The following is a 27803-nucleotide window of genomic DNA, read 5'->3' as shown; positions in this document are numbered from 1 at the left end:
GATACTAGAAACACTTTGCCTTCTTCATTATAATTGTTATCCGAAATCTGTTGTTTGTTCATCAGTACATTTTTTTACTCCTATCTTTGTTTCAGAGTCTTCCTAGGGATGCCTGGGTGGCTCATCGGTTGAACATCTATCTATCTTTGGCTCAGGGCGTGATCCCGGAGACCCAGAATCGAGTCCCATGTCAGGCTCCCTGCATGGAGCCTGCTTCTTCTCCCTTGTCTTGGGTCTCTGCCTCTCTCTCATGAATAAATATAATCTTTTTTTTTTTTTTTAAAGAACCTTCCTGGGGGACTCAACTTACATACTTCATGTGTACAATATGGAAGAGTTGGTAGTTACCACCTACTAAGGACAGCTATGAGTACTTCAGTCAACATTTGGGAAGCATTCTGGAGAAGATTCCAGTTATTCAGGATCTAGCTACTAAGTCTAGGAGCTTTGTGGCATGTCTTAACTCAAAACTGTGTTTGTCAGAATCATCCAACTTTTTTTTTTTTAAGACTTATTTATTTATTCATTCATGAGACACACACACACAGAGAGGCAGAGACATAGGCAGAAGGAGAAGCAGGTTCCCCACAGGAAGCCCAATGCAAGACTTGATCCCCGGACCCGGAATCATGCCCTGAGCCAAAGGCAAACACTCAACCGCTGAGCTACCCAGGTGTCCCAGCATCATCCAACTTTAACAAATATGTGATTATGAAAGAATATATATATCTTCAATAGGTAAGCACCAGCAAAGCAGAAACAGCTGCCCTTACAAATAACTTCTAGGAATTGTGAAAGCCAAGTGGCTTAGGGACCAGGACATCTCACTCAGAAACAGAAAATGAAATAGCAACACTTTTTTGCATCTGCTCTTTTTCCCCCTTACTCTTGCTTTATTTTTCTTTGCTGCCCCCCTCTCATTTTAAAGATTTTATTTACTCATGAGAGACAAAGAGAGAGAGAGAGAGAGAGAGAGAGAGAGGCAGACACAGTCAGAGGGAGAAGCAGGCTCCATGCAGGGAGCCTGATGTGGGACTCGATCCCAGATCCTGGGATCACGCTCTGAGCAGAAGGCAGATGTTCAACTGCTGAGCCACCCAGGCACCCCCCCAACCCATCTTAGTACAAATATAGTTATTTTTTAGAAGTATAGTATGCAAAAGACTTGTTGGAAACCCCATTCATGTAAGTCCAGACATATTAATAACATTTTTTAAAAGTAGGCTCCACACCCAACATGGAGCTTGAACTCCCAACCCTGGATATCAAGAGTATGGGCATGCTCTACTCAATGAGCCAGCCAGGTACCACCTCTGTTCAGAATATTAAACAGCCAGTTTAAGCCAGCTAGTATCAATAAGGAACATATTTTAAAACTAGCATGTAGGAAGATGAAAAGAACCAAACCACAAATAAAAGATGAATATAAAATCTTTCATTTGTCAAAAGCCTTAGTCATCTTTCCAAAACTTTTGACAGTGAAAATCCTTAGCACAAAACATCTGCAATAGAAACCAGGAATCTCTTACATGGCTGTAGACTTATAGGAGGGCAACTATCAAGATGATTGCTGGAAAACTGCATTTGAAGCAACCTCAACAGTCCTCCCACTCCACCAAGAGAAGCAGAAGTCAGATTGGAGTATCTGATTCCTGATTCTGGCTCAGGTCATGATCTCAGGTTAGTGAGATTGAGCCCCGTGTTGTGTTGGGTGTGTAGTGTGTCTAAGATTCTCTTTCTCCATCTCCCTCTTCCCCTTCCCACCCCTCTTTCTCCCTCTTAAAAGCAAAAGAAAGGAAAAAAAAAAAGTTTTAACAGAGCACCAATTAGACATCTTGAAAATTAAAAGGGATTATTACAGTCAACTCAGTAGATAGCCTAGGACTGCATGTTAGAATGGGCATAACTGAAGAGCAAATTAACAAGTAGAAGGTGGAGTCAAGGAAATCTGCCAGACTGCAGTGAAAACAGAGGCTAGGGAGGTGAAAAGTTTGTAGGAAAAATTAAATGACATGGACTATAAATCCAGATGTTCCAACATCTATTTGAAGTTTAGAAAGAAAGGCACAGAAAGGTATGTTTAAGGAAGTACTAGGAAAATTCCTTGAGCTAAAATGACACATTTTCAGATACATCACAGTTAAATCTCCCAACAAAAATCCTGAAAGTTTTTAGGTAGCAAAAAACAGACTATCCACAAAGGAAGAAGAACCAGACTGGTCTTAGAATGTCACCAACATGAGGCACTAAAACACAGTGAAGTAATAACTTTAAAGTTCTGAAGATAGATTATCTTGAGTTTAGAATCTTATACCTAGCCAAACTAGCTTTTAAGGTTGAACACAAGAACAGAAATAGAGGTGGTGCAACTCTCTTACCACAAAAATAAACTCCAAAGTGGAGCAAATGATCAATACAATAAATAACAAGTAGAAAGGGGAAGATAAAGAAACAAAAAAGCAGTTTACATATAGCAGGAACCTTAAACTTATTAATAATAACAATAAATGTAAAAAGGTTAACTCTCCATATTAAAAAACTATGCTGCCTAGTAGGAGTGACCTAAAACAAAGTGATAGGTAAAAAAAAAAAAAAAGAAAAAGAAAAAGAAAAAAGTAAAGTTACAGAAGACAAATACTACGAAAAAGGAGGCAGTATCAGATAAATAACCATTAAAAAGCCTCAGATGGAACACAGAAGAACGGTTTTATTGATAAAAAGCACAGTATGCCAAGAACACATCATAATCACAAATCTTTATGTGCCTAATAGAACTTCAAAATAATGAAATTCAGTTACTTTTGACATTAACCACCAAGAAAAACATTCTTCCAATTTCTGGCAAAAAGTTTACAATGTTTCTAAGTCATTTAGAACATGGCTAATACACATCCTTAAACACTAAGGACTTTATGTAGAAAATAATAAAATTAAAAGCATGTGAGAAGTCTATTTGGTTACAAACCTACTAAAGATTTACTTAGTATTTTTAATAAAGATTTTCAGATTACATAAAAAACATTTTCTGGACAGAGTAATAACCTTATTTCATTAACAGAAATAGGCAGTCAACTCTTTCCTGTTTACTAGAAGTTAAGGCTAATATCAGATAGAATACTAGAGAAAGCAGTCATAGCAAGGCCTGACAAGTTAAAAGAACAGAGAAATGAGTACACAAGGCTTCCTTCTTCTACTTAGGATAGACACTTCTTACTTTTATTCAGCAAGGTCTATATCAACTTAAAAACAATCAAGTGAACCTTTTAATTAGCTATTTTCCTCCACTTAGTAAAGTTTTACAATAGCTCCTTTTAAAATTATTAAACATTCTTTACTTTTTAATTAAATTAATTTCTGGCTGGCTCAATCATTAGAGCATGTGCCTCTTGATCTCAGGGTTGTGAGTTTGGGCCCCAACCTGAGTGTAGAGATTACTTAAAAGTAAAATCTTAAAAAAAAATTTTCCTTTAACTCCTAAGGCCAAAATCAGAATCTGCTTAATTGCCTTATTGCAAAAACAAACAAACAAGCCACACAGGTCTGAATGACACTCTGTGGAAAAGGATCATATTACAATAGGCAAACCACCAAGCTACAGATTTTCCTCCACTGCCACTCCAGAAAACAACTTAGCTACATTTTCAGGGAGCACGATTTTGGTTAACATCCCTATCACCCTAAGCTCACTGCCTGCCCCAATACTTTCTGTCCAACTATTTCTCTTCATTAATAAAAATGCAGAGAAATAACAGCATTATAACAGGCATAGTACAGAAAAACTAATTATTTTGTCCCATTGATGAAATTTAGGACAAAAAGCTGGTTAACACAAGCCTAGCCTTCTCTTGTGTCAGGAACTAGATCCCATTTTCATAAGCTTTGAGGTCAAAACCAGGAAGAAATTAAAGTATATGCACTGGACACAAAGTTTATATTAGAAAACACATGACTAACAATTCTTTATGAGGGATTTTAATTCCATCCTATAGGAATCCTTTGTACTACTTTTCAGTAACTCACCACCAGTCTACATTCTCAAGTTATAATAACTTTCAGAATTAAAATTGAAGTTAGAGCATAGGTCCAAAAGACAATTTTGAAAGCATATTTTATAAATGAAAAATGATGACATACAAGTCTAAAACGTAATGGGAACATCTCAAAATGCTGTATCTTTCATACGGTCTATTTGCATATCTAAAAGCTACCAGGAGACTTAAAAGTCTATAAAGCCATTTATCTTAGTGGAAATCACTTTTGGTTTGGGTAGTCTTTTCAGGTTCTGAACATTCCATAATAGTTTACAATAAAAACCTGTGAAAATGCATCTCTGCATTTCTTACAACAAATTTTCTAATCGCTTTGAAAATTCTTTTTAAAAAGTAAATTGTATCATGTCATTCCCTGCTCAAAACCCTCCAATAATTTCCCACTACCATTACCTACATACAAGACTGCAAAATTCTGTTACTCTACTTCAGACACATACTCAATTTCCATACATGGGCATAAATTCAAACTGAATACCGGTCAGAATACAGATGAATTATGAAAAAGATACTTACATCTGCCTAGGTCACATAAAGCATGATTTAAAATGGCCTACTAGAAAACTTAGTCTTTTTCCCCCATCCGCACTTAGTTTCATCTCTTCAGAATAACCGTCCAGTAGAGTCAACTCCATGACTTAATGAGGTTCTGCTAAATGAATTCAACAGGGACACCTGGATGGCTCAGCGGTTGAGCGTCTGCCTTCAGTGCAGGGCGTGATCCCAGAATCTGGGATCGAATCCCACACAGGACTCCCTGCGAAGAGCCCGCTTCTCTCTCTGCCTGTCTCTCTCCCTCCCTCTCTCTCTGTGTGTCTCATGACTAAATAAATATAAATCTTTAAAAAAATGAATTCATAAATATTTGGCGCCAAATCTTATAGCAAATCTTGAAGTTAATGCATTAAGCAAAAAAATCAACTGTCAAAATTACTTTTGAAGAATTTTTAACAGAGTCTCCCACTGGAGAGGTGGTAGATGCTATTACTATCCTCATTTTACAGATAAAGCAACTGAAGGCCAGAGAGACTAATCTGCCTAAGGCAGGATTCAAATTCAAGCAATCTGACTCCAGGTTGCCTAAACTTTACTTTTGTACTGCTTGGATTATCATCCATGTTTTATAAAGAATATCATTAGAATCACACCCACATTCACATTCTGGAACTAAAAGAGAACAGATTAAGATATCATATCTTGCTCACTATTGATTCTAGGGCAAAAGGTCTTTATATGAAAAGACAAAGAGACTTGTCAGCACAATTAAATCTTTTTCTTTCTTTATGCCAAGCAATTATAACTGAATTCATTTTAGTTACATTTGATATAACTCCACCATACAACAACCAACAGGATAGTCTTTATCCTGAAGGAATACTAGGGGCAGTGCAAGAAACAAACAAGTAGACTGGTAATTCCCCTAAAGGATTACCACTAATTTAAAAAACTGAAACTCCAAATCACATCAGGAAAATATACATTAGGTGATTAGTAAATTGTGTTATAACCAGAAAATTATTAGACCCAAAGTAACAACTGCATATACATACACACACACATCCAGAACTTGGGTAAGACATAAGAATTAAAAACAAGTAACTCAAGTAATAAATGTAAAAGGAAACAATGAGAAAAGTGTGCACACTGTGCTAGAACTTGTCAGGCAAGAAGCAAAACCTAGGAATCTGCCCCACACCTTTTGCAGAGGCATATCTACTCTGGAAAACAAGTAACATTTTAAGACCAAAGCAACATATTAAAGTATAGTACCAGTAAATTTAGTGGAATACAAAGTTAAAAAAAAAAATCAAAAAGGTACTTATAGGGATTGCTCTGGAACCAAAATGTATGTAATCACATAGTGATATGCCCATGTAAGAGTTCCAGAAAAGGTTACACGACCTACATGTTGTGATTTGAATGAGAAGGTAGGAGTATTGGACAGTGTTCACAAAATATCCAAAGGCAAAAAACATGCAAAAATGTCAAGAGATAAAGTTGAAGAGGTAAGCAGTATCAAGATCATGGAGGGTCTTAAATGACCATGAGTTTGAACTTTATCTTGTGGGCAGCAAACAGAGCACCACTTAATGATTTTAAGCATGGGGTAGTCAGGATTTATTCTGGTAGTGACAAAATAGATAAGAGGAAGACAATGAGGGGAGCAGTTATTTAGTTGAGAAATAATGACAGTGGGAAGGTAGTAGTGAGACCTAAGAATTTGCTGGATGTTTTCTGAACTGGATGTGGAAACATGCAAGGAGCAGAAAAAATGATATCCAAGTCTCTGGTTTGGGAAACTAGTTAGATGAAGCACACTGATAGGACTATTATCAGGGGAAAAAAAACAAAAAACAAAAACAGGATGTGATGTGATATATCTGTGAAGCAATGAAGTGAAAATTCCCCTTAAATGTGCACCTCTTAAGAGGTCGAGGCTACAGACAAGAAATTAGGGAGCTATCAGTATAGGAGATAAATAAAGGTCCCGTAGAAAAAGCAAACATCCAATGAAGGTATGAAAGGAAAGAATGCTTAGGACAGAACCATGAAGATCACCAAAAGGGAGAGGCAGAGAAAAGAGCTTGGAAAGGAGACTGAACAACCAGCAAAGGCGGGATCACGAAATTCTTAAAAAGCAGAGAAAATCAGAATACAGTAATCAGAAGCCACAGGAAAAGTTATGAAATTAAGAGACCATGTGAAGTATTTCCAGGGATCAAATGAGATAAAGACTGAAAGGTGTTCATTAGATTTAGTTACATAGGAATGTCACTGGTGACCTTGATTTTTAAAAAATGACTAGAAACTCATTTGAGGAGATAATTACTTCATTTCAAAGCTGACTGAAAACAGCAGGTTACCCCTAATTAAAATGTTTAGGTACGTCTCTCCCTTCCCATTCTAGGGTGCTTGGATTAATGATTCCTAACCATTTCATATGGGATGATTCCTGTGTAACATTAAAAAAACCTGAGGGGGATCCCTGGGTGGCGCAGCGGTTTGGCGCCTGCCTTTGGCCCAGGGCGCGATCCTGGAGACCAGGGATCGAATCCCACGTCGGGCTCCCGGTGCATGGAGCCTGCTTCTCCCTCTGCCTGTGTCTCTGCCTCTCTCTGTGTGACTATCATAAATTTAAAAAAAAAAAAAAAAAAAAACCCTGAATACCAGAATAACTATTTTTTATCATCAGATTAAAAAAACAACAGGATAAAAAGCTATTATACAGTCAATGAAGTTTTAAATAAATGCGCATTTCAAAAAATCCCTAGTTTGAAAAAAGAAATGCCTAAGACCTCAACCCGTGCGGCCAGAATACCATTACTTGGTGTGTATGTGGGTGAGGTGGTCCCTTGTGATGATAACTCAGGCCCAGAGGCCGAGAAGCCCTATGGAGAATCTTTCCAACTTCGGAGATCTGTAATTCTTCAAGCTTTTTTTTTTTTTTTTTAATTACTGAAACAAAACGGCACATCATTGTGGGTTTTTCAATGGCTCAAAATGGAACATGATTTAATACTTAAGTACCTCAATCTCAGATGCTATCAACTGCAATCAGATGCCTTTCCCGTTAATTAAACAGAAATATGAATTTCTGCTTTTGCTTTCCAGTGTTTATTCCAGGAAAAAAGATAATTGGATACAGTCTACATTTCACACGAAAATCTCAAGCCAGATAATTTTATTGGTTCATTTTATATGAGGCAAATGTAGGCCAAGAGACAAAAACCACTGAATTTTATTCACTGAACCCTGAACAATTGTTTGTCCATTCCTTCATCCCTTAAAAATTACAGCTATTGCTCAGGTGGACAAAGAACAGCTAGGGCATCAGGGTTCTGCTGGTTTTTCCATCAGTTGAAATAAATGATTTCCTTATTACTAAGGTTGCCAATTGAAAGGTGCTATTCAAGTATGAAGCAATTTCTCCAACCTCAGATAATAAATAAATTATAACTGGTGATCAGTTATATACAGATGGTACAGATATCTGATGGTATATCTAATGATAACTTTAAGGACCAGAGTATAAAGAAGACAAAAAATAGTCTTTCAGTATTTACTGACCATCAGTTAAAACATAAATTTCCTTGAGAGAAATGGCAAATACACTCTTACTGTTGCTTTACTGAAGCAAGAATATAGGCTCACAAATTCCTTAAGGTGAACAACCCTATGTGTAAGTTTTTGCGCAGTTTTATTTTGGGCCAAAAACAATAAATCATTTTAAAGCAGTTCAAGTTACACAAGTCAATTTTAAAATCTAATTTTTAACAGCAACAACTTAAAATTGTTCTGATAATACAAAACACCCCTAAATTTAAAAATTACATCACTTTTGACCCAGGCAATGCTGAAAAACTAAAAATGGGATTTAAGAAAAATCTAAAATCTGAAAGACAGTTTGCTAAATTCTATACCAATGATATACTCAATTCAAATACCAAATGGGTGAGATGGGGTAGTATCTGAAACTGCAGGAAAACAAAAGTCAGTTTCATATATAAAAATTCTTTTTATTTCTAGTGATTATAGAACTAAAGGCTTTCATAGATTTCTCATTCATTGACTATCCTCCTGGGATTAAAATTAAAGTAATCGATGAAATAGGAAATCACCACAGAATTTCAGACATAGGAAAATGACAAAAGGGAGAATTCAAAGAATCCCCGTTTACCACTCTCATTAGCAGCATTCAGAAACACCAAATTCAAAGGCTGGAAAACACATAAAAGACCTAAATTACTGTAAAGCTCTTAGAGCATGGGGATGACCCCAAGACCAGAGAGACAAAGTGACTTTCCCAAGTTAACTAAGCAGGAGAGCCCCCACAAAGCGCCCACCTCCTGGTGCTCACAGTCCCTGGGCTCTTCCAGCACACCACACTGCGTCTGTTCTACACTCAAGGGGGGGGGGGGGGGCGGGGGGGAGCAAGGTTTTGCCCTCCCCTCACAAACACTACCCGGCTCTCTCCTAGCCTGGCATAACGCCGGACACAGAGCGGCCGTCACATTACGGCAATTCACTTCTACGTCAAAACTTCCTTTAAAGCTAATCTGACTACTCAGTAAAATCACGTCTTTAACCTGAAGGATACAACGTGGAAATGACCTGCAAAGGTATAGGACTGGGAGTTATCTGGCCAAAGGTTTCTCTGAGCTCTGATTTACCGTACACCAGCGCCGTACAATCCGAGAGGCAGATAGGACCCTGCACCGCACCCCGCCCCGGGGTTGTCGGGCGCAGCCAGGCCGAGTCCCCACCGCTGTCAGATACCAAAAGGATTTCACAGTCGGTTCCACAAAACCGTACAAAGCGGTTCCCCAGACACTCTTGGGGCTTGGCCTAAGATCAAAGAACCCTTATCAGGCGTGTCAGGCGTGAGCACATAAATTCTCAGGTTAAATTAGAAAAACAAAAACAAAAACAAAAAACAAAAAACACGAATTCATACTTCTACCCCAAACGAGTTCGAGAATTCACTCCCGCAGATAAAAAAAAAAAAAAAAAAAAAAAGCGAATGCTCCTCAACACCGAACCGTTTCAGTCCGCAGACCAACAGTCACTGTATTTACCTGTCCCCTACCCCGAGAGACTCCAGGTAAGCGGGGGTGGCTGCTCCTTAAAAGGTTAGGCTCCAGGCCTTGGAAATCAGCACGGCAAGTCCTGATCAACCACAACTTGGCTCCTGACTCACTAGTTAAACAAAACCTTCGCATGTGCAAATGTCCCCCGTACCCCAAACGCCAGAGATAAATGCTGTGTCACTGAGAAAAAAAAAAAAAAAAAACAGAAAACACCAAGTATTTCCCCGCACGTGCCCAAGGCGGCCGCCACCTCCCGCCCCCCGGCTCCCCCGAGCCCCCGCGCGGCCCGGCGGCTGCGTCGCACGGGAAGCCCCTCGCCCGCGGGCCCGCAGGGTCGCCCGCGCCCGCCGAGGTCGCCCGCCGAGGTCGCCCGCCGAGGACCCCGCCGAAGCCCGCGGCTGCCGCTCACCATTTCCAGGTGAGCGCCGGGGCCCTCGGGATGTCCGCTGCCCGGGGCCGGGCTGGCCCTGCCCTCCGGGGTCTTCCGTTCGCTGTTGCGCTTCAAGCCGCCGGCGTCGCCGCGGCCCCCGGCCTCCCGCCGCCGCCTCTGCCGGCTCCACAGGTACATGGCACCTGCGCCCAGCAGCAGGGGCGCCCCGACCGCCAGCGCCAGCTGCCATCGCGGCAGGCCCCCGGCACCCGCGCCCGCGGTCGCGCCGCCGCCACCCACCGCGCTCCCGGAGCTGGGCGCAGCCGCGGCGACCACCGCCGCCTCCACAGGCTTAGAGGCGGCCATGACGGGTGTCCTCCGCCACCGCCTCCCCGCTGCTCGCGGGCGCCTCGGCCACCAGGCAGCGTGCGAAGGAGGACCGGAGGGGGGGAGGCAGGCGGCGAGCGAGCGAGCACGCCAGGCAGCGGGAGCGGACGACAGAAAAGGGCCAGAGGTCACCGGAAGCCCAGGGCATGCCGGGCCAGACCCGGCCGTCCTTTTCCTCCCTTTTCAACTGTGGGCGGGGAGGGGCGGGGGTGGGGAGGAGGGGGATTACTTCCGGGTCAGGGGACGGGGCGGGCCCGGGGCGTCGAGAGCGGCCCTCTGTACTTCGCTCCGGTGCTGTGCGGGACACTCGCTCCTGGGGTCTCGGGCCGCCCGTGGTAGCGGGTGTCACTCCCTCCGCCCTCAGCGGCCTTCTTATCTCGGGGAGCGGAGGAGGGGCGCGTGCCCTGCGCAGGCGAGCGCGGGGGGCGCGGCGGCCGCCCTGGGAATGGGCGGGAGAGGCGGAGGAGCTCCGGGTGCTATTGGCTGGCAGGAGCGGTGGGCGGGGCTTAGCCCGAGCCGCCCCGTTTATTGGTGGAATTTGGGCTTGGTTTTCCCGTTACCGCCACGTAGGCGCTTCTTAGAGCCTCGGGGCCAGTAGTTTGGTCGTCAGTCTGCAAACCGGGGCAGCCTACGGGGTGGAAGGACGGTTAGAGGTGTGTGAGGGGAGAACCAAAGCCAGAGACAGCCTGATTCCCTTCTCTCTGCGGTGGCCAGGTTTTAGTTTGGAGGAATTCGATATGTGGGGGTGGGGCTGGGGTGGGGGGGGCAACCGCAGGTAGCAGAAATCAGACTGGGTGCCATCGGGCAGATCCAGATTGTTCCGCCGAAACGGCCTGAGCGGAGTCCCTGCGGTTCGCCGTCTGCACCGGTTACGAAAGCGATGACGTCTGCGTGCTGCTAATGAAGTTCTTGAACGGAGCGGGTAGGAATGCGAGGACCCGGAGTGCCTACGTGCCTGCAGCCTTCTTACACGAATTTGTGCCCCGTGATGGATTTCTCCTGCCGTCTCAGCCCACGTCGCGGTCTCTGGAGCTCCCGCGCCCCCCGCGGTGCTCGACCCGCCCCCTGCTTTGCGAGTTTTGCGCTGTCTCAGCCGCCTTGCCTCACCCCTAAACCGAAATTTCAGTTCCTAGCTTCCATATCTCGAATAGCTTCGTGCAATCCTTTCCCCATCCCCTGCACCAGACATCTTAAAATACAAGAATTTACCTTGCAAGGGATTGTTCGGAATTCATAGTATTGTCAATAAGAAAAGTATTAGTAGAGAATGAATCCGCAGCTGTGGCTCCCCATTGCAAGCGTACTGGTCTGCAGCCCCTTATATTAACATTTTACAAAGGATCATTTTGCTTTTGGGGCATAACAGGATTTTCAACATCACAATAGAGCTGCATAAAGATTGAAAGATAATATATTAAGTGGCACCAAAATAGACGGATTAAATTAGAATGGCCTAATTTGAAGGTTTTAGGACCATTGCTCTTCTGCCTCATGTAGGCTCCTATTAGAAAATTGCTTCCAGATAATAGGGTTCCTCAGCAACACACTATAAAGATGAGCTAAAAATAATAGCAACAGAATTGAGTTGATCAAACAGTGATTGTTGCAGGCAATCATCTATTCTTCCTTCCTGATTCCCAGCCCCCAAAGGAAAATCTTCTGTGTCTTAATATAATTCTCCCTTGACATTTCAGAATAGAGTTAGGGTTTTTCTTTACTGATATTTCCATTTCTTCTGTAGAGTCAGGGGAATGTAGAATGCTGGTAGTTACTGTTGGTAGGAACTCAGTCGTTTGAAGTTGTTTTATTTTATTTTTTTTTTGTTACTGTTATCAGAATATGTAACATTGTTATGGTTGCAAAGAGTTGCAAAGAGTTTACTGTGAGAAGTCATCCTGCCCCTAGCCACCCAGTTCCCCTCTCAAAAGGTGATCAATGTTAGAGTTTCTTGAAACACTTTAATTAATATTTATCTAAAGGGCTGCTTTTGTTGATTTTTTTTTTAAAAGATTGTATTTATCAGAGAGAGCATGAGGTGGGGGAGCAATAGAGGGAGAAAAAGAAGCAGACGCCCCTCTGAGCAGGGAGCCTAATGTGGGGACTTGATCTCAGATGGAGAGATCATGACCTGAGCCAAAGGCAGATGCTTGATGGACTGAGCTACCCAGGCACCCCTTGTTGGTTTTATTTTTAAGATCAGTAAATCAATTTGTTCTTGTTACTTTTGTGATTTAACATATCATTTTCATTCCCTAGCCTCCTCATCTCTTTTCTCCCATTTTCTCCATTATTTCCTAATTGATTATAGTGTAGAATTGAGTAAGAATGTCATTAGTTCAATGATTTACTGACCTGATGCATACATTTCTGACCTGTCAAATAGTGAAAACACACCTCTCACACCTATACATGAGAGATATGATTAGATAATATTTAATTTCTTTTTAGTATATTGTTCGTTACAAAATAGCAAACATTCACTGCTTAGTTTTCTGTTTATCTACATTTTGAAGGAGAGAAGTAAAATTGTCTCTAAAAAAATTAAAGTTATGTATATGTTAATGTAGACATTTTCTTTTTCTTGCTAGATTAATGGAATTCAATAGAAGATTTCTTCACCTCTTCTCTGATCTATCTTGAGAGTCAGTTGAAATGAGGTTGAACATCTAATGGACTGGGATGCAAGAGACCTGAGTTCTTAGTCTATATTTTAATACTAATGAGCTGTGTGTGTGACTGTGGGCACCAATGTGACCAGTGGATTAGATGATTCCTAAGTCTCCTCTTAGCTTTAAAATCATATGATTCTATCCCCTCAATTGTCATTGCTACATGAAAGACTTCCTTATTGGTGGAGTTGGGAGATAGCTGCTTGATTGGTGTTCAAGCCTTACAGTGAGTCCACATACTTACTTACATTAAGCCCATACATTCACAGTTGGATTCTCTTTTAACTTTTCCTTAGATTTCCATTCTGTTTTACTTCACTGAAAAATTACTGGAAAGAATTGTTTAAGCCTATTATCTCTGCTTATTTATCATCTATTTCATCTAAAATCTATTGTATTGTAATCTGCTTTCTAACTGTATTACTAGTCTGAAACTACTTTAAAGGTCACTTAATTCATTGTTTGGTTGTGGCCTTCATATGCTTTTACTGAAACATTTGATGCCATTGGTCATTCCCTTCTTGAAACATTGTTTTCACCGGCTTTCAGGAGACTAAATTCTCCTGATTCTTCTAATCTCTGACCAATTTCTAGATAAATGCTGTCCAACAGAACCTTCTGTGGGGACACCTTGGTGGCTCAGCAGTTGAGCATCTCTGCCTTTGGCTCAGGTCGTGATCATGGGGTCCTGGGATTGAGTCCCACATGAGGGTCCCCTCAGGGATCCTGCTTCTCCCTCTGGCTTGTCTCTGCCTCTCTGTCTCTCTGTGTCTCTCATGAATAAATAAATAAAATATTTTTTAAGAAAGAACTTTCTGTGATGTTGGAAGTGTTTTATATATCTGTGACATCCAATGTGATTGGTATCTATTGATATCCAATAGCAACCTGTGGCTAATGAGCACTTGGAGAATATAGCTAGTGTGACTAAACTTTTTGTTTTCATTTAAATCAATTTAGATAGCTTCCTGTGGCTATGGTTACCACTTTGGACAGTACAGCTCCAGATCTTCCTAAGTATAGGAATCCATAAGAATTTGTCCTCTTCTTTGTGTGCAATCTCTCCATTAATTAGTAACCAAAGTATATCTCATTGCTTCAGGTACCATTTCTCCAAAGATCATCAATATCTGAATATCTCCTGGTACGACTTAGCCGTTTACCTCTAGCCCTGTAATTTCCTTCTATTTCTTGAGCATCTTTACCTGGATGCTTCATTTAAAAAAAAATATAACTCATCATCTTCCCTCCTCACCTCTTCCCTTTGTAAAATCCTTCCCCCCCCCGCCCCCCCCCACAATACCACGGTGACCTTACTGGTTACCCAATTTGAAAGCCTAGGCTTTTTGGTTCTTCCTCTTTTCCAACCCTACTAACTGAGCACAAGCGAATGTACCAACATATACATATGTAAACACAAAATCTGCTGTGAAGTCTATTTGATTCTTTTGTAATATCTTATAAATATTTTTCTTCCTTTTCATGTCCCCTGCCATCCCCCATTCAAATACATGAGAATACTTAAAAGTATGTCTGACACATAACAGATGCTGAATAAATAGTTGTTGCTTCCCTTTTTCCTCTTTTCTCTATTTCTTTATTTTTTCTGAATGCTGTATTAGATTCCTAGCTTCTAGTACCTCTCTTCTATGTGTCACTCTGCACTTAGATAATAGATTACTCTTTCCAAAGTACAACTCCCAATTTCATTCTTGAGCTCAAAAACTTTTAGACCTTCTCTACTTCCTGTGAGGTTAAATGTCTGTCCATCTCCACCTCCTCCCAAATACTACTTCTATTTCCTTGGTCCACATTCATAGTTCTTAACAGTGTTCAAAATGATTTATGTGACCTGTCATAGTACATAACTCTATGAAGACAGGAACTTTGTTTGTCCTGTACTCCAGAGCCCCGAAGATAGTCAGTGTAATGGTTTAATTTTATGTGTTGACTCAGCAATGAGGTGCCCAGATATTTGGTCACACGTTATTCTGGGTGTGTCTGTGAGGCTGTTTTTGGATGAGATTAACATCTGAAACAATAGACTGAGTAAAGCAGATTGCTCTTCCTAATGTGAGTAGCCCTAATCAGTTTAAGGTTTAAAAAGAATAAAAAGGCTGACTTTCCCTCAGTAAGGGGGAGGTTCCACTGCTTGACAACCTTGAGCTGGGACGTTGATTTTTTTTCTTGCCTTTGTAATTGAAGCACTGGCTCTTGGTTCTTGAGCTTGCCAGCTTTCAGACTAGAATTTGTACCATCATCTCTCTTGAGTCTCTCTCAGCTGCAGATCTTGGGACTTCTCAGCATGGACTAATTGTATGAGTTCATTCCTTATAGTAAATCTTATAAATATGTATATCCTAGTTTCTGGTTCTAGTCAGAACTCACGGTTCCAATAGTTTCTGGGGCATGCTAAGTAATATAGATTTGGGTACCACAAGTGGAGTGCTGCTATAAGAAATGCCTAAAAATGTGGAAGTGGCTTTGGAGTTGTGATGGGTATAGGCTGAAAGAGTTTTGAGTTATGTGCTAGAAAAAGCTGAGATTTCTGTGAAACAACTGTTGGTAGACATAGAACATAAAGACAATTCTGTTGAGGGCTCAGAAAGAAAAAATAAGAGATGGAGATGAAGTTTCCATTTTCTTCCACAAATACATAATTACGAACAGAATGTTGGTAAAAATATGGATGTTAAAGGCTATTTTAGTGAGGTCTCAGAGGAAATGAGGAACAGGCTATTAGAAACTGGAGGAAAGTGATTTTTCTTATAAAGTGCCAAAGAACTGGGCTGAATTGTGTCCTTGTGTCTTTTAAAAGGAAGAACTTATGAGTGATGAAACTGGATATTTAGTAGAAGAGATTTCTTTTTCTTTCTTTTTTTTTAAGTAGAAGAGATTTCTAAGCAAAGTATTGACGGTGGGGTTTAGGTTCACCCTATTGCTTATAGTAAAATGGAAGAGGAAACAGATGAAGAAGGAACTGTTAAGTAAAAAGGAATTAAAACTTGAAGATTGGAAAATTCTTAGCTTATCCATAGTGCAAAGAATGAGAAAACTTATTCTTAAGAGAAATTAATGGTGTGGCTGAATGGCTATTTGATAGATCTTGAGTGGGACTCATGGACTCATGGACTCATGGACTCATCAGCCATCTCAGCAGAGGCCAGAGAGATAGGATGATACCAGAAGAAACTGCCAGCTGGAACTAAAGAGGACCAAAAAAGAAAAAAGAAGGGCAGAATAAAGGAAAGCTATTGGACTTTGGGGATATTATGGCATGGGGCCATGTGGGACCATAGACCTATACTGCTATAAGAAGGCTTTATCTTTCAAAAGGGAAAAATGACACAAAAGTTGTTCAGAAATCGGGACGGGCCATTCCCACCACAGACTCAGAGGTAGGGGGGAGGGGCAAGACTGGTTTTTCCTCTATTTCAAAGGGTGGCCCCACCAGGATAGCCCTACCGAGTGCCTCAGGGGCAGGGTTACACGTGAAGAGAACTCATGGACAGGGCTGCTTCCCTTCCCTACTGAGGTGACACTGCCACCCTGTTGGGCCTGGAGGGCAGAGTATAGGAACAAAGAGGATTATTCCTGAGCCTTCAGATCTGGTGGGATTTGCATACTAAATTTCGAACCTTGTTTGGGACCCCTTTCCCCTTCTTTCATATTTTTCCTTTTTGGAATGGAAATGTCTATAACATGTCTGTCACATCATTGTGTTTAATTTTTATTTTTTTAAAAGATTTATTTATATATTTATTCATGATAGACATAGAGAGAGAGAGAGGCAGAAACACAGACAGAGGAAGAAGCAGGCTCCATGCCAGGACCCTGATGCAGAACTCGACCCTGGGACTCCAGGATCATGCCCTGGGCCAAAGGCAGGCGCTGAACCGCTGAGCCACCCAGGGGTCCCACATCATTGTGTTTTAGAAGCAAATAACATTTCACAGGTTCACAGCTGGACAGGAATCTTGCCCCAGGATAAATCATCTCTTAAGTCTCACCTGTACTTGATTTCAATGATATTGAAGTAAGACTTCGGATCTTAGATTTTAGAGTAGATGCTAGAATGAGAAGACTTTAGGGGGTAGTTGGGATGAAATGAATGTGTTTTGCATTTGAGGACATGAATTTTGGGAGACTGAGACCTCATTCACTGTACCAAAATCTGTATTAGCTTCCTAGGGCTATTATAACCAAACAGCATAGACTGGGTGACTCGAGCAATGGAAATTTATGTCTCACAATTCTGGAAACTGGGAAGTCCAGGATCAAGGTCTGGTCAGGGTGGTTTCTAGTGAGAGCTCTATTCTTGGCTGCCTTCTCCTTCCGTCCTCATGGGATGTCTCTCTCTCTCTCTCTCTCTCTTTCTCTATCTCGGTTAACTCTTTAGAGAGAGAGCTCATGCATGCCAGCTCTTGAGTGCCTCTTCTTCTAAAGGCACTAATCTCATGGGATCAGAGCCCCGCCCTCATGACCTCACTTAACCCTAATTACCTCCCAAAGTCTCCATCTCCAAACATCATCACATTAGAAGTTAGGAATTCAACCTAAGAATTTGGTGTGTGTGTGTGTGTGTGTAGACACAAACATTCAGTCCAAAGCATACAATAAGCATTCAATAGATACTCGTTTAAGCAAATATATTGAAGGGTATCAAAGAAGGAAAAGATGACATTTAGAATGAAATAGGTAGAGTTTTCATTTACTTAAAACAATATTGTCAACTATATCATGAGCCTTCTTTTAAACTCCTAAAATACTTTTCTGGAACTTTCTTAAAACATAGCCCTTTTTACCTTGTTTTATAGAAACTTGTCCTACCTCATCTATTAGTCTATAAGCATCGCAAAGCAGAAGCTATGTCTGATATTTATCTTTTTATCTTATACAGTGCCCAACAGAGTGTCTCCTGTCATGCTATATGTCAGAGCAAAGGACTATGTTTTTTTCTTTCTGCATTGGACCTATACAACAGTATAAATCTTTTCCTCACCACTCCCACATTGCCATAATTATTTGTTCTATCGTGCCACCCATACTCAGTTCCAAGTCCTCGAGGAGTAAGAATCATGTTCTAGTTGTTTTTGTGCTCCCACATCTATTACATGGCTGGGCACACAATAATTGTTTTTTTGATTACTTATTTATCCGTTTATCCGTGCAACGTAATACCTGAAATGTGGTCAGTACTGAATAAAGAGTTGATAAAGTGTTTGTTGAACAATTCTCTGACTGCTACTTCATTTCCATTACTGTTGCCAACATTAATGATCTGATGCCACCATTGCTGTCCAACCACTGGTATCAGCTAAGAAACCAACTCAATTGCTGCCACTGCTGCCATCACCAGTAATAGTCTGCTGTCTTCTTCCTTTACCACCATCATCCCGTCTACTGGTTTCCAGTCCCAAGCATGCTGGAGGCAGTTACCACCTATACCATTGCAGCTACTTTCATTGGGATCTGATTGATTTATCCTTCATACTCCACTTATGATATATAGAAGTTTATGCTTCTTCTGAGCCCTCAAGGTGTTAATTTTTCCCCGGATGGTTTCTGCCTTATTCAACTTCCATCATAGCATCAGTTGAGTGGGTGGTACCTCTTTGTTTCTCAGGGAGAATGTCACTTTATGATTCAATCAAGAGGCTGTTCTTTTTGCTGTCAGAAGAAACCTCTGCCTTTTTCTTCGGGGAACAATCTGCAGTAACCTTGTTCCCTCTTTAGCAGTGACTGATCGAGATTACGTATATTTTATGCACTCATTTCCCACCTTTCTGCCCACTCACAGATTTGTAAGATCCATCTCATCAATCCTCATCAACTTAGTTCATCACCACCCACAAGAATTTGTGTCATTTGCAAATGTAGAGATGTTGCCTTGCTTCTACTTGAAAGGATATTACATATAAGTCACGTGAATTGTGCCCTGCCCGAGGATGCTGGAGCAAGTCGGGGCTGAGGTCTGGCCTACACTTTGTTCCTCACAGTGTGGTATCAGGCTGTGTCTACCTGAAGGAAGGTGCTCCTTTTTCTGAACTGCATAAAGGTACTGGTCTATCACTAAGCAATGGGCTTGCAGTGGAGTCTCCACCAATAAAGGGTACCATTGTCTAATTTATTCCTATTAGACTAGTAGCTTTGGTTATGCCGCCTTGTTCTTAGCATTGATCTAGCACTGAACCTGCAGTCCTCCAGGCCAAACATCCCTATGTTGTTTTTCCTTTCCAACAAACACCTTTTGTTGTTTTTCCAAACCAGTGAAAACTAGCCTCAAATCCAATAATGAAGAGAAGACATAATTTTTTTATATTATGAAAAAAATGTAAGACCATAAAAAAGGTTTTCTGTGCCTAGGTTCTGGTTATTTATTGCTGCTTAACAACCATCCCAAGTGGCAGTGGCTTAAAGCAACTTTGTGTTTTATTTAAGATGTATTTTATTACATCTTAAAATTTTATTGCTCAGGAATTTGGACCAGGCCTGATTGACTCTTCTTTGGTGTCAACAGTTTATTCTTTTGGCAGATGGACTGTCTGGAGGGTTCAAGACAGCTTCACTCAGTGTCTCACACCTTGGTACAAATGGCTTGAAGACTGGACTTATTTGAGACCATATAGGGGGAACACCTTCTTGTGGCCTTTCCAGCATGGCAATCAGGGCAGTCAGATTCATGTGGCAGCTAAGGGTTCCTAGAGAAAATGTCCCAAGAACCCTAGGCAGAAGCTGCATAATTTTCTAAAACATCGTTCTGTGTGGACCAGGGAGGTTACTAAAGTCAGCACAGATTCACAGGGAGGTGATTCAGACTCCCAATAGGAGAAACAGAAAAAGAGTTGCAATTCCTTTAAATCTACCACCATCTTCTACTAAGATTTAACCAGTTACTATCTCGCCATGTTTGCCTGCAACACAGTTAGAAAAACATTTTTATTATAGAACCCTGATAAATATCATCTGGAAATCTAAATAAATGATCATACCTAATAGTGAAATGTTAGTGCTTTTCTCTTTGAAGTCAAGAACCAGTTGGGGATTCCAAGTACCATTACGTAGTACTGAAAATGTTAGCCAAAATAATAAGACATAAAAGGAAATAAAGGGAGATTGGAAAGAAAGAAGTAACTTTCCATTATTTATAGACAATATGGTTGTCTCCACAGAAGATTTAAAAAAGTATAATCTACTAGAACAAATAGTTTAGCAATGTTGCTGGATAAAAGATTAACACTTCTCAAATTGGTCCCTTGTGTTTTCCAAACCATTGGCTGTTTTGTGTTTCTTCTGTTCTCAGGTCTGGCAGATGCCTTGTTGCTTGCTTCTTTTCCCTCCTGCAGGGCAACTATCCCAGGTCTTAGCTGCTGGTGGTTTGAACCCACACTGTCTCCTTGGAAGTGGAGTACATCTTGTCCCCAATATTTGCTATAGAGTTGTCCACGGATATTTTGCTCTACAGTTGCTCTATTGGTTTTTATGTGGGGCTTCAGAGAGGTTGAAAACTTAGGCTGTCTTCATTATTATCTTCCCAGAATACCTCTAGCTTAATAGCCTTTTGATCTTATATCTACCCATTTAGAGAAGTTTCTTTTTCTTGGTATTAGTCATTTTTCTTTATACCCTTATTATGAAATAATTGTAGTTTCATAGGAAGTTGCAAATAAATGCACATGGAGGTCCCATGTATCCTTCACACCACTTTTTCCAATATTGACAACTTGTATAACTGTAAGTATCAAAACCAGGAAATTGACATTGATACAATCCACAAAATTTACTCAGATTTCACCAGCTATACATGTATTCATGTGTAGGTTATGTATATTACATACGTGTTGTATGTTATATATGTCATTTATGTTATATATGTGTATGTTACAGTTCTGTGCAGTTTTAACACGTTTCATGTAACTACCACTACAATCAAAATACAGAAGTGTTTCATCACAAAACTCCCTCATGCTAAACTTATATAGTCAAAACCCCTGCTCCCAATCCTTAATCCTTGGCAATCACTAAACTGTTCTTCATCTATCTATTATTTCATGGGTGCTGTATAAATAAAACTATATAGTATGTGTTCTTTTGAGACTGAACGTTTTCACTCAGCATAATTCTCCTAAGGGCAATCTAAATTGTTGTATATATCAAATCTGTATGTTCATGTGCAGGTATTCCCATAAACATAGTTTTTTTTAAAGATTTTATTTATTTATTCATGATAGACACAGAGAGAGAGAGGCAGAGACACAGGCAGAGGGAGAAGCAGGCTCCATGCACAGGGAGCCCGACGTGAGATTCAATCCAGGGTCTCCAGGATCGCACCCTGGGTCAAAGGCAGGCGCTAAACCGCTGCGCCACCCAGGGATCCCTAAACATAGGTTTTAATTTCTCTATGGTAAGAGTACAATTACTGGATCATATAGTAGTTGCATTTTTAGTTTAAAAATAAACCAAAACACTATTTTCCAAAGTGACTGTACCATTTTTAAGTCCCATCAGCACCATAAGAATGATTTAACTTCTCTGCTTCTGCTCCAGCATTTGGTGTTGACACTATTCTGGTGTTTATAGTGATATCTGATTTTGGTTTTAATTTTCATTGACCTGAAGAATAATGATGTCGATACCTTTCTATATGCTTATTTTCTATCTATATATCTTTTTCAATGAAATGTCTTTAATGTCTTTTGTTCATTTCCTAATTAAATTGTTTGTTCTTTTAATGTCAAATTTTGAAAGTTATTATATATTCTAGATACTAGTCCATGTTGGCTACATTTGCAAATGTAAATATTTTCTCCCAATCTTTAGCTTCTCTTTTCATTTTCTTAACAGAGCCATTTACAGAGTAAAAGATCTTAATATGATGAGATCTAGTTAATCAGCTTTTATGAATTATACATCTAGTGTCAAATCTAAGAACTCTTTGCCTTGTTATTTTTTTATTTTTTAAGATTTTATTTTTAAGTAATCCCTGCACCCAGTGTGGGGCTTAAACCCACAATCCTGAGATCAAGAGTCACGGTCTTCACGAAATGAACCAGCCAGTCACTGCTCTTTGCCTAGTTCTTGATCTCAAACATTTTATCCATTTTTTTTCCTAAAAGTTTTGTAGCTTCACAATTTATATTTAAGTCTGTGATCCATTGTGAGTTAATTTTTGTGTAAGGTATGAGACATAGGTCAAGATTCATTTTTTGCTTTTTTTTTTTAAGTAACAGGATGAATACAAGCACATATACACTGCTGGATGGCTGCCAGAGGATTCAATTTTTTTTTGGATTTTTTTTTTTGGATTCAATTTTTAAACTATGAATGTCCAGTTGTTCCAGCACCATTTGTTGAATAGGTTTTTCCTTACTCCATTGACTTGCTTTTGTAATTTTTCAAAATTTAGTTTAAATATCTATATCTATATCTATATCTATATCTATATCTGTTGCTAGAGTCTCTGTTTTGTTCCATTGGTCTATATGTATGTCTATCAATGCCACACTGTCTCTATTATTGTAGCTATACAGTAAACCATAACATTGTATATCATGATTCTCCACTTTACATCTCAGTTTCAGAATTGTTTTTAACTATTTCATGTTCTATGAATTTATATAAATTTTAGAATAAGCCTTTCTATGTCTATAAACACCTGGATAAGAATTGGCATTAAACTTAGAGGTCAGTATGGGGAGAATTGACATCTTTACTCTATGGAGTCTTCTAATTCATGGATAAGGGTTTCCATTTCTTTAGACTTCTTTGATTCCTTTCATCAGCTTTTTGTCATTTTCAGCATACAGATTCTGTACATATTTTGTTAGATTTGTATCTAAGCATTTCATTTTCTCTGGGGCAATTATAAATGGTATTGTAATTTTATTTTTGATTTCCATATGTTCATTTTTAGTATATATAGTATATATTGCATATATAGAAATGCAATTAATTTTTCTTTGTATTGAGCCTGTATCTTGGGACATTGCTGAAAATCACTTATAGGTTCTAGGAGCATTTTTGTAAATCCCTTGGGTTTTATATAAAGATAGTCATTACCTGCAAATAGAGACAATTATATTTCTTTCTTTAAAATCTGTATGCCTTCCCTCACCCCCTTCCCGTTTTCTTCCCTTATTGCACTGGCTAGAACTTCTAGCACTATGTTGAATCAAAATGATGAGAATAGGCATTCTTGTCCTTTTCCTGATCTCAGGGGGAAAGCTTTCAGCCTTTTACCATTAAGTATGACATGCAAGAGTCATTTTAAAATAAATCTTTTCATAGTTGATATTGGGATCATACTAATAAACGGTATATTACTGTTCTCCGGAGAAACAAAACCAATAGGGTGTGTGTATGTGCGTGTGTGTGTGCGCGCTATGTAGAAAGAGAGAGGGAGATTTATTTTAAGGAATTGGCTCACATGATTATGGAGCCTGGCAAATCCAAAATCTGCAGGGTGGGTCAGCAGGCTGGAGACCCAGGGGAAGCAGTATTGCAATTGAACTCCAAAGGCTGTTAGAATTCCCTTTTGCTTGGAGTAGGTCAATCCTATTTTCCATTCAGGTTATTTTATTAAATGAGGCCCACCCATATGATGGAGGACAATCTGCTTTGCTCAAAATCCACCAATTGAAATATAAATCTCATCGAGAGATCTTGCCATTTGGGACAACATGGTTGGACCTAGAGGGTATAATGCTAAGTGAAATAAGTCAGACTGAAAAAGACAAATAACACGATTTCACTTACATGTGTAATCTACAAAATAAAACAAATGAATAAACAAACAAAAAAGCAGAATCAGACCTATAAAAAGAGACCAAACTGATGGTTGCCAAAACTATAGGCAAAAATTGCTGAAGGGGAGTGGGAGATACAACCTCCTCATTCTGGAATGAACAAGTCACGGGAATAAAAGGCACAGCATAGGGAATATAGTCAGTGATATTATAATAGCATTGTATGGTGGCAGATGGTAGCTACACTTGTGGGGAGCATAGCATAACATATAGAGATGGTGAATCACTATGTTGTACACCTGAAGCTAATATACCATTCATTGTATGTCAACTACACTCAAATTTTTAAAAAGTTTCATTTTATTTGCAATAAATAAATAACAATTTATACTTTAAAAAATGTAAATCTCATACAAAAACACCCTCACAGAAACATCCAGAATAATGTTTGACCAAACATTGGGGGCACCATGGCCCAATCAAGAAGTTTCTTTATCATTTAATCCCTTGATTTTTAATGATTGCATAGAATTCTGTTGTATGAATATGTCATAATTTATTAGCATGGTCTCCAATTGTGCTTTTAAGATGTTTCCACATTTCTTCTATTTTTTAAAAAGATTTTACTTATTTATTTGAGAGAGAGAGAGGGAGAGAGTGTGTGTGTATGTGGGAGGAAGGGCAGAGGGGGATGAAGAGGGGCGAGCAGACTCCAGACTCCATGCTGAACATACAGCCTGAAAGGGGCTCAATTCCATGACCTCAATTTCACGACCTGAGCCAAAATCAAGAATGGGATACCTAACAGACTGAGCCACCCAGGTGCTCCACATTTCTGCTATTTTAAATAATGTTATGATGAACAAATATTCTCTGCATATACCTCTGATTATATACTTAAACTACTAAGAAGAGAAATTTCTGAGTCAAAAAACGTGAATATTTAAAACAAATCTTAATACATCTTGCTATATTTCTTTCTAGAAAGACCATACTAAGGGTATATGGCATTTGATCCTCAGAAAAGATTGTTTTGGAGTTAAAGTTTTTATTTATAAGAGTCTGAAGATGACCCATTGTTTGTTTGTTTGTTTGTTTTTTAAGATTTATTTGTTTATTTAAATGGGGAGAGCAGGAGGAGAAGGACAGAGGGAGAAGGAGAGAAAGAATCTCAAGCACAGAGCTGGTCCTGGGCCGGGAGCCTGTGCGGGGGTGGCTCATGACCTGAGCCAAAATCAAGTCTGACATTCAACTGACGAAGCCACGCAGGCACTCCTACCCATTGTTTGTGGACTCAAACTTTAATCTTTCCAATTTCTTTTTTTGAATGTCACAAGTATTTTGTCACAGTTTCCTTCAAATGTTTGATGATCCACTCTGTTATTGTACATTGCAAAATTTTTCCCCCTTAGAAGTGAGACTCACAGGATTCTTTAATTCCCTCAATTTTTTTCTAGGGCACTTCTGAGGCTTATAGACTCAGACTAAAAAAAGAGTGCTGAGACATTACCCTTAGATTCTGTGAAATTATAGTTAATAACTGGGAGGAAGCCTTTTCTAAAGTATAACACACTGATGAGCTAAACCGGTAAAGTTTTTTTTTACAGAGCGGTTAATTTAACAAATAGTGTGTTTTAGAATAATAGCTGCCCAGGGATCAAAAAGACCTTGAGAGGCCATACAGTTAATAACACTACTGAAGGCAAAGCTGTACAGATTCCATCTCTGGCAGATGAGAATCAATACTATGTGTCAAGATCTCTTGCGGAAGAGATGATATATTGTCTTCTTAAAGCCTATTCCAACATCTAAAAACTTTGACTATTATGAAGCCTCCCATTAGCCCAAATCCTGCAGAACTTGATGATGCTTACTGCCAAAGTAACTAGATATTTATATAACCAATATTCTTGTAGGCATACCTCTGAATGCACACCTTTTCCCCTGTCAGATATTTTATACATCAACTATAGTATATTTAAAAAATAGTTTTCATAGCATAAGCTGCGTAGCTTTTTATTTTATTTTTTTTTTTAAGTTTGTATTTATTTATGATAGTCACAGAGAGAGAGAGAGAGAGGCAGAGACACAGGCAGAGGGAGAAACAGGCTCCATGCACCGGGAGCCTGATGTGGGATTCGATCCTGGGTCTCCAGGATCGCGCCCTGGGCCAAAGGCAGGCGCCAAACCGCTGCGCCACCCAGGGATCCCTGCGTAGCTTTTTAGAATAATAAAGGATGATGACGTACCCCCAAGTAATACATACTTTTGGATGCTTGATCAAACACCAAGCAACAGGATAGCAAACTTCACAGTGTAATTTGATAACAATCATGGAAATGGATGACTGTATTTTAACATGTTACCTATAAAAGAACATTCTGACAATCAGGACATTAAATGTAACAGCACTCAGTTTCAAGTATTCAAGCACTGCTTTCTGGCAAGTGAAACCTATGTAGAGATCACGGATATATTTTGACTACATACAAACATATGAAAAGTAGCAGCTTAGTTCTTCTGTATGTAGCATTTCTTCTTCTTTTTTTTAAGATTTTATTTATTTATTCATGAGAGACACAGAGAGGCAGAGACATAGGCAGGGGGGAACAGTAGGCTCCCTACTGGGAGCCTGATGTGGGGACTTGATCCCAGGACACTGAGCCAAAGGTAAACAGACGCTCAACCACTGAGCCACCCAGGTGCCCCTGTACATATGGAATGAGAGTGGCTCAGACAAGCTAAAAAGTAATGAGGGGAATAATTCTTCCCTTTAACTGGCAAGAAAAAAAATGAACTGAGAAAATAAATTACTATAACAATAGGAGCTATGGAGAATGAACTAAGTAAAAGAAATGCATCAAAATAAATAGAAGGAGATTTAAAAAAATGAAAGAGAGAATGAAATAAAGAGAAAATCTTTTTTTTTTTTCATGATCACAGTCTCCTGAAGCAGCAAATGTGAAAGAGGGCATTGAAAGGGCCACTTCATTTGTACACAGCCCAAGGTTATTTTCACTGATTACCTGGGCACCCGTGATGTCTGAATGCTTTATGAGAACACGCACACCACAGGCTTCATACCCTCTAAGAGAAGATAATTCCTTTCACACTGAGCATGGTAAGGAGGTACACATTCAAGCTCTCTAGAAACTACAGTTGTCTCAGCCACTTGACACATTTGAGTACACACCATGGGTTTGGCAAAGCAGAGCACTGAGCAGGTTCAAAAGGGCAACTCCCTTTGGTCCCACACCCCTGGCAGCCTCTCCTCAGGGCAAGTGTCCAAGCATCTGCCAGGAAAAGCTGGTGGCCAGGCTCCCAGGATGGGGCATGACCTCCTCTTAAGCGAGGGCTCCTGAGACAAGCTGGAAGAGCAGTGCTTCTCTGGCTGCTGAGACCTGACAACTCCTGCTGCTGCCTTGCTGCTCCACGTTTGCTATGAGAGCCCTAGTCCAGGCAAAGCAGGGAGCCTTCTTTCTCATACATGTAAGGAAATGGGCTTACCTAGGAGAAAAATGAGGTGGATTGATTTACTATCAGTAGACCAAATTCATTTTCTTTTGGGGGGTAACTTCATCTCTTGTTGTTTTGGGAGAATTTTTGGCCAAAGATCTAGAGTTCCGTTTTCTTCCTGTATTGGGGGTCCCAAAGACCATCCCTAGGTTCCATGACTCACAGGACCCACAGGGCTCAGCATGTAGTTATACCCGCAGTAAGATCTATTACAGGGAAAGGACACAAAGAAAAGTCAGCAAAGCAAAACCTGCCTCAAGCTTCCATGAGCCCTTTCCCAGTGGAGTAACATAGAACATGTTTAATTCTTCCCGTGTTGAGATGTGTTGTTTACCAGGGAAACTCACTGGGAACTCAGGACCCAGGGCTTTTATTGGATGCCAGTCATGTGGGCACACACTGCCTAACCCATGCAAAAAACAGACTTCCAGAAAAAAAAGCAGTTGTTCCACATAAACCATTGGTTGTATAAGCAGTTT

General features: G+C 40.1%; 2 protein-coding genes across 6 annotated transcripts in view; one reads left to right on the top strand and one right to left on the bottom strand.

Annotated features, from left to right (window-relative positions):
• Positions 1-10557, bottom strand: part of TOMM70 (translocase of outer mitochondrial membrane 70) — a 34530-nt gene extending 23973 nt beyond the window's left edge. For 2 of the 3 annotated variants that reach the window (XR_012024256.1, XM_072811713.1), the window contains exon 1: positions 10047-10557. Coding sequence is in view for 2 of the 3 variants with exons in the window: in XM_072811713.1 (XP_072667814.1) it covers positions 10047-10373 (327 nt within the window). In the remaining variant the exon portion in view is untranslated. The remainder of the gene's footprint in view (positions 1-10046) is intronic. The other variant, XM_072811714.1, reaches the window with a different exon arrangement.
• LNP1 (leukemia NUP98 fusion partner 1) overlaps positions 9948-27803 on the top strand; it is a 42482-nt gene continuing 24626 nt past the window's right edge. Inside the window, exons 1-2 of one of the 3 annotated variants that reach the window (XM_072811719.1) lie at positions 10844-11047; positions 11203-11316. The gene's annotated coding sequence lies outside the window, so the exon portion shown is untranslated. Of the gene's footprint in view, positions 10056-10843; positions 11048-11202; positions 11317-27803 lie in introns of those variants that run through there. The other 2 variants (XM_072811717.1, XM_072811718.1) reach the window with 2 other exon arrangements.

Source organism: Canis lupus, chromosome 35 (assembly GCF_048164855.1).
Source record: "Canis lupus baileyi chromosome 35, mCanLup2.hap1, whole genome shotgun sequence".
NCBI lineage: Eukaryota > Metazoa > Chordata > Mammalia > Carnivora > Canidae > Canis > Canis lupus.
This window is presented reverse-complemented; position numbering and strand designations above follow the sequence as displayed.